Here is a 7,481-nt window from a genome sequence, read left to right as displayed (position 1 = left end):
TCGCCGAATCTAGACCATCAACCTCTGTGTATTCAATATTCGGCGTTGGGCATTAACTTTGAACCCAAGTCGGGCCTCATAAATTTATTACCATCTTTCCATGGGATACCATGAGAGGACCCGAATAAGCATTTGACAGAGTTTCACATAGTTTGCTCTAGTATGAAACCAGTGTTAGTAACTGAAGAATAAATTAAATTAAGAGCATTTCCATTTTCTTTGAAGGATGGTCCAAAGGAATGGCTATATTACCTTCCTCCTGAAACTGTTAACACCTGGAATGAAATGAAGACAATGTTCTTGAAGCATTACTTCCCAACAATTAAGGTTGGTAGTATAAGGAAGGAAATCTATGGCATTCGCCAACAGACTGGGGAGTCATTATATGAGTATTGGGAGAGATTCAAACGGTTGTGTGCCAGTTGCCCTCATCATCAGGTAAGTGAACAACTCCTAATCCAATACTTTTATGAAGGATTACAGCCATTGGATAGGAGTATGATCGATGCAGCCAGTTGGGGGGGGGGGGGGGGGGGGGCTAGTTGATAAGACTCCTGCTGCAACTAGGAGCATGATTTCTAATATGGCTGCTAACTCACAACAGTTTGGCATTCGCCAAGATCCTATCCACCACCCAAATCAGCTAATGAAGTGAGCACCTCTAATGCTAATCAGCTTGGTCAACAATTAGCTCAATTAACTGCAGTGGTACAACAACTTGCTTTAGGCCAACAAGTGCGACCATGTGGAATCTGTCAGGTTGTGGGGCATGCTACTGAGGGTGTTAATGCTGTAGGAAATTTCCCAGGTCAATTACACCAAATGTACTATGAACTCTTTTCACAAGCTTATAATCCCGGCTGGCGTGATCATCAAAATCTTCGTTATAGGAATCAACAACAAGTTGCTCCATAGTTTACACTTGCGAGACCACCTAGTTTCACTTTTCAATAGCGATCTCAACAGAATTTTGTACCTAGACCATCACAAGCAACGCAAGCTACTCAACCAGCAATTGCCAAACCCTTTACTAAGGATTTAATCAATGCAATTGCTACAAATAATCTTCAGTTTCAGCAAACTACCCAAGCCTCCATCAAAAGATTGGAGAATCAGGTGGGACAACTAGCAGCATCATATAATCGGTTGGAGGCTAATCTGTCTAATAAATTTCCTTCACAACCTAAGATGAATCCCAAGGAGAATGCTAGTGCAATAACTTTGAGAAGCGGGAAGCAATATGATCCACCTAGTCCTCCAATGCCTAGTAATTTGTCATCAAAGCCACAAGTTGGTTGCTCGGTTGATGAAGATGTGCCTCCAAAGCCAACCAACCCCACACACCAAGCCTATGCCTACTTTTGTCAACCCACCTCCTTTCCCAAGCAGACTAAAGAAGACAAAAAAGGAAAAGGTTGAGAAAGAAATTCTTAATACATTCTGCAAGGTAGAAGTGAATATTCCTCTTCTTGAAACTATTAAACAAGTGTTGCGCTATGCTAAGTTTTTGAAAGAATTGTGCACTAATAAGCGCAAGTTGAGGGGTAATGAAAAAGTTAGCGTGGGGGAGAATGTTTCTACAGTTCTTCAAAAGAAGCTTCCACCAAAGTTGAGGGGTAGTGAAAAAGTTACTATCCCTTGCACTATTGATAATAAAAGAATTGAGCGTTGTATGTTGGATTTGGGAGCCTCTATAAATGTCACGCCATTCTCCATTTATGCTTCATTGAATCTCAGTCCACTTGAAGAAACAGAGATTGATTATTCAACTTGTTGATAGATCGAATGCTTATCCCAGGGGTATAATTGAAGATGTTTTAGTTCAAGTGAATGAATTGGTGTTTCTAGCATATTTCTATGTTTTTGATATGGAAGATGAATCCATTCCATGCTCCACTCCAATTTTGTTGGGAAGACCATTCATGAAAACTGCAAGAACCAAGATTGATGTGCATGATAGTACATTGACCATGGAATTTGACGGGGAGACAATTCGATTCAAGGCTATGAGGTATCCAAGTGAGGTACACTATTTACTCTCTTGATGTGTTGGATATCCTTTCTCAACGATTCTTAGATTTGCATAATGGAGACTGTTTGGAGGTTGCATTGAGATAGCATCTTGTGTTGACCGATGAAGATTTTTCTGATGAGATCATGGATGTCTTAATCGCACTCAATATTGGTTTGGACAAGAGTTTTAAGAAGGTTTCATTTATGGACTTACCAGTTTCTAATGAGAAATTACAACCATCAATTTTTCAAGCTCCTACACTTGAATTGAAGCCACTTTCGAACCATCTCAGATATGTTTACTTGGGGAAGAACGAGACACTTTCAGTTATAATCGCAAGAAATCTTTACCAAGTTCAAGAAGAAAAATTGATAAGAGTGCTTCAGGATTATAAAACAACCATTGGGTGGTGTATTGCTGATATTAAGGGGATTAGCCCTTCTATGTGCATGCACTGAATTTTACTTGAAGGGTCTAAACCAACACGTGAGGACAACAGAGATTAAATCCACCTATGATGGAGGTTGTGAAAAAGGAGATACTGAAGCTCCTTAGTGTGGGTATTATTTACCCAATTTTAGACAATCAATGGGTGAGTCCATTTCAGGTAGTGCCAAAGAAGTCTGGAATTACAGTGGTAAAGAATGAAGAAATTAGTTGGTGCCCGCAAGAATGGAAACCAGGTGGTGAGTCTGTATAGACTACTGCAAGTTGAATGCGGTAACTCATAAAGATCACTTTCCATTACCTTTTATTGATCAGATGCTTGAGAGGTTAGCATGTCATCCTTGTTATTGTTTTCTTTACAGTTATTCAGGATATAATCAGATTGTTATTGCTTCTGAAGATCAAGAGAAGACAACCTTCACATGCCCTTTTGGTACATTCGCTTTTCGACGTATGCCATTTGGGTTATGTAATGCTCCTGCCGCTTTTCAGCGATGTATGATGAGCATTTTTTTTCATAATATATTGAGAACATCATCGAGGTTTTTATGGATGATTTTAGTGTTTATGGTGACTCATTTGATCGATGCCTTCATAATCTCACTCTGGTACTCTAGCGGTGTATTAAAATTAACCTTGTGCTTAATTGGGAAAAATGTCATTTTATGGTAAACCAAGGTATAGTTTTGGGTCATCTGATTTCAATCAAGGGAATAGAGGTTGATAAGGCAAAGATTTATTTAATTCGTTCTCTACCACCTCCGACTAGTGTGAAAGAAGTGAGATCACTCCTTGGGCATGCCGGGTTCTATAGGAGATTTATCAAGGATTTCTCTAAAATCTCCACAACACTATGCACCCTTCTTCAAAAAGATGTAAAGTTCGAGTTTAATGAAAAGCGTTTAGTGGCTTTCAACTTATTAAAAGATTCTTTGAATACAACTCCTATAATTCAGCCACCAAATTGGGAGTTGCCTTTTGAACTCATGTGTGATGCGAGTGACTATGTCGTGGGTGCTGTTCTTCGGCAGCGAGTTGACAAACTCCCTCATGTTATATACTATGCTTCTCGCACTCTTAATGATGCTCAACTTAATTATTCCACCACTGAAAAAGAGCTCTTTGCAGTCATTTTTTCCTTCGAAAAGTTTCGGTCATACTTGATTGGAACTAAAGTGATTGTTTATACCATGATGCTCTTCGCTATCTATTGGCAAAGAAAGAAGCCAAGCCTCGGCTAATTCGGTGGATTCTACTTCTTCAAGAGTTTGACTTGGAGATAAAAGACAACAAGGGTTTTGAGAATTTGGTGGCAAACCACTTGAGTCATATTATTTGGGATGAAGATAATTTGCCCATGGAACCATGCAAGAAGTTATTCCTTGGTATGTCGGCATTGTCAACTACCTTGCTTCAAAGGAGTTACCAAGTGATCTCACGCAAGCACAACAGAATAAAACCAAGCATGATGCTCACCACTACATATGGGATGAACCTTATCTTTGGAAGCATTGTATAGATCAAATCATTCCAAGGTGTGTCCTTGAATCTAAAATTCATTCCATCATTGCTTTTTGTCATGCGTATGCTTGTGGTGGACACTTCTAACCCAAGAACGTAGCTCGTAGATATTCGACAACGGTTTCTATTGGCCCTGAATTTTCAAATATTCTTATGCTTATTGTAAGGCATGTGATCGTTGCCAATGAGTTGGTAATATAATGGCTAAGGATCAAATGCCTCAAACTCCTATTTTAATTCTTGATATTTTTTATGTTTGGGGTATGGATTTCATGGGACCGTTCCCATATTATTTTGGCTATGTATACATTCTTTTAGTAGTGGACTATTTGTCTAAATGAGTAGAAGCAATTGCAACTAGAACAGATAATTAAAAAACAGTGGTAGATTTCATTCGTTCCAACATTTTTGTGCGCTTTGGTACACCCAAGACTATACTTAGTGATCGAGGCACTCATTTTTGTAACAAGAGTATAGAAGCATTGTTTCGACACTATAGTGTAACTCACAAGGTGACAATTGCTTATCATCCACAAGCCAACAGGAAAGCAGAGGTTTCTAATCGTGAAGTCAAATTGATTCTTGAGAAGACCGTGAATCCAAAGCGGAAAGATTGGAGTACAAGGCTTGATGATGCCTTGTGGGCTTATCGTACGACATATAAAACACCTATCGGTATGTCACCGTATCGGTTGGTGTATGGGAAGCCTTGCCATCTACCGGTAGAGAAGGAGCATAAGGCTTGGTGGGCTGTGAAGAAGTGCAACATGGATAAGGTTGTTGCAGGACAACAATGAATGTTTCAATTGAATGAGCTAGAAAGAATACACAATGAAGCATATGAGAGTTCGAGAATCTACAAGGAGAAAACCAAAGCTTTTCATGAAAAACATATTCTTCGAAAGAGTTTTGTGGAAGGTCAGAAAGTAATCATGTATCACTCTCACCTTAAACTCTTTCCTGGGAAGTTGAAGTCATGTTGGTTAGGTCCATTCATTGTCACCAAGGTTTTTCCTCATGGAGCGGTCGAAGTTGTAAGTCCAAGTACCGGAAAGTCTTTCAAGGTGAACAGTCAAAGATTAAAGCCATATTATGAATCAATGGACGAAGAACAAGCTGCTAAGATTCAGCTCATTGACTCGGTATATGTTGATGAATGAAGCACTAAGCCAAGCTAGCGAAGATAAACTTAGCTACTTTTTAAATTAGTTAATTTTTATTATTTTTTCTTTAGGTTGAACGTTTTTTAATTTAATTTTTTGTTTTTGTTGTAGTAATTTTAGTTTAATTTCTACAATTAGAACCATGAAAATCGTGAAAAAAAGAGAAATTTTTTTTTAAAAAAAGGGATCAGGCTGTGGCACACCTTTCCTAGGCCGCGACCCTTTTTCTAAGAATAGTCTCAGGAGTCTTCGCAGGTCACGACACACATTTCCCAGGCCACGACCCACGAACACTATTTCAGAAGAAGAAATCTTTTCAGGTCACGACACGTCTTTCCTAGGCCACGACCCATTATCAAATAATAACATCAGGTTTGTTTCCAGGCTGCGACACACATTTCCCAGGCTGCGACCCACACATGCTATTTTAGAAAAAAAAATTAAAACCAATTTCATCCATCATTTTTTTTAACAAAAATAACCATTCACCTCTTTTCTCTCTCCCATAACTCTTACCACCGAACCTCCACACCATTTTCTCCATTTTCCCTTGCTTTCTTCATTTTTCTGCCATTACCATTACCTTAAATCATTCTACCAACTTTTTTTCTTCTTCAATTATTCCCTAAACCTTCCCCAAATCTCCATCCCCATTCACACACACACACACACACACACACACACACACACACACACACACACACACACACTAATCCGAAAATCCATCCCATCCCACTTTGTCTTCTGAATTTCTTAGATATTTCAAGCATACATTCAAAGAATGTGTGCATTATCATTCAATACTCTCACCAACCATGGCTCCCAAGACAAAGGGCTGTGGCCTAGGAAAGGCACCTTTCCTAGGTCGTGAACCTTTTTCTAAGAAAAGTCTCAGGAGTGTTCGCAGGCCGCGACACACATTTCCCAGGCCGCGGCCCACAAACGCTATTTCAAAAGAAGAAGTCTTTTCAGGTTGCGACACATCTTTCCTAGGCCGCAACCCTTTATCAAAGAATAGCATCATGTTTGTTTCCAACCCGCGGCACACATTTCCCAAGCCACGCCCCATGCACACTATTTCAGAAAAAAAATTAAAATCAATTTCATCCCTCATTTTTTTAACAAAAACAACCATTCACCTCTCTTCTCTCTCCCATCACTCTCACAACCGAACATCCACTCCATTTTCTCCATTTTCCTTGTTTTCTTCATTCTTTTTCCATCACCATCACCATCACCATCACCTTAAATCATTCAACCAACTTTTTTTCTTCTTCCATTATTCCCTAAACCTTCCCCAAATATCCATCCCCATTCACACACACACACACAAATCCGAAAATCCATCCTATCCCACTTTGTCTTATGAATTTCTTAGATATTTCAAGCATACATTCAAAGAGGGTTTGCATTATCATTCAACACTCTCATCAACCATGGCTCCCTAGACAAACAAGAATCAAGCTTCTTCATCGGCACCAATTCCTTATGATCCCCAAAGGTTTGTGTCCAACGAAGCCTATGAGAGTTACATGAATGCCATTTCTCATGACAAGGCGTGGGTTCCTGAATGAGGATTTGATCTCCTCATGCATCATGATTAACCCTTCCTCATTCATCAAATTGAGTCTCGGGGTTGGGAAAAATTGTGTGCACATCCCGAACCTGGCATTGGGCCTATTGTTCGTGAATTTTATGCCAATGTTGTGGCTCATGTGAACTACAAAGTGAAAGTGAGAGGTGTGACAATGTCATTCAAAGCAGTTGACATTAATAGCTACGACGAGCTTCCCCACTTTCAGCGTGATGAATACGACCATGTGAAAGATAATCTTAATCATCAAGCTATCCTTGAAGAGATTGCAATGTCGGGAGCTGTATGGACCTTGTACAGTAATGGGGCTCCCTGCTACATCAAAGCCGCTTATCTGGATAGCAATACCAAAGCTTGCCAGCGGTTCATGGGGGCAAAATTAATTCCAACAGCCCAACTTGGGCGAGTTGATATGCATGAGGCAATCCTCCTTTATGCTATTCTCACTGACAAGACCATTAATGAGGGGCAGGTTATTCATGGCTCCATCATCCGAATTATGAGCTAAGTGACAAATGGTTTTTATGTTCCCTCATTGATCACTGCGTTATGCAAGAGGGCGGGTGTTCCTTGGAATTAATCTGAAGACAAAGTGCATCCATTACGCATTATTGATCACAGTATCCTTAATAGATTAAAGGAAAAACCCACTGCCCAGGCTAATGATCAAGCCCGGTCTTCTATCCCGGCACCTATTCCCCTTCTTAATGATAGTATACAACGTTTTCAAGCTTTGGAGCAA

The 7,481-nt window shown here is 39.8% G+C and overlaps 2 protein-coding genes and 1 non-coding gene across 3 annotated transcripts; 2 read left to right on the top strand and 1 right to left on the bottom strand.

Moving 5' to 3' along the window:
• Positions 1 to 333: 333 nt before the first annotated feature.
• LOC133807912 (small nucleolar RNA R71) lies at positions 334 to 440 on the bottom strand. The gene has a single exon (XR_009879796.1). It is a non-coding gene; the product is annotated as a small nucleolar RNA R71 (small nucleolar RNA).
• Positions 441 to 1,351: 911 nt separating this feature from the next.
• On the top strand, positions 1,352 to 2,472 carry LOC133806946 (uncharacterized). The gene is made up of 3 exons (XM_062245040.1): positions 1,352 to 1,670; positions 1,738 to 2,024; positions 2,119 to 2,472. The coding sequence occupies exons 1-3, from the start codon at positions 1,352 to 1,354 to the stop codon at positions 2,470 to 2,472; spliced, it is 960 nt and encodes a 319-aa protein (XP_062101024.1).
• Positions 2,473 to 4,779: 2,307 nt separating this feature from the next.
• On the top strand, positions 4,780 to 5,142 carry LOC133806945 (uncharacterized). The gene has a single exon (XM_062245039.1). The coding sequence runs from the start codon at positions 4,780 to 4,782 to the stop codon at positions 5,140 to 5,142; it is 363 nt and encodes a 120-aa protein (XP_062101023.1).
• The last annotated feature ends 2,339 nt before the right edge of the window (positions 5,143 to 7,481 follow it).

Source organism: Humulus lupulus, chromosome X (assembly GCF_963169125.1).
Source record: "Humulus lupulus chromosome X, drHumLupu1.1, whole genome shotgun sequence".
In the NCBI taxonomy this organism is placed as follows: domain Eukaryota; kingdom Viridiplantae; phylum Streptophyta; class Magnoliopsida; order Rosales; family Cannabaceae; genus Humulus; species Humulus lupulus.
The sequence above is the reverse complement of the archived record's forward strand: the minus strand, read 5'-3'. Positions and strand labels throughout refer to the sequence as shown.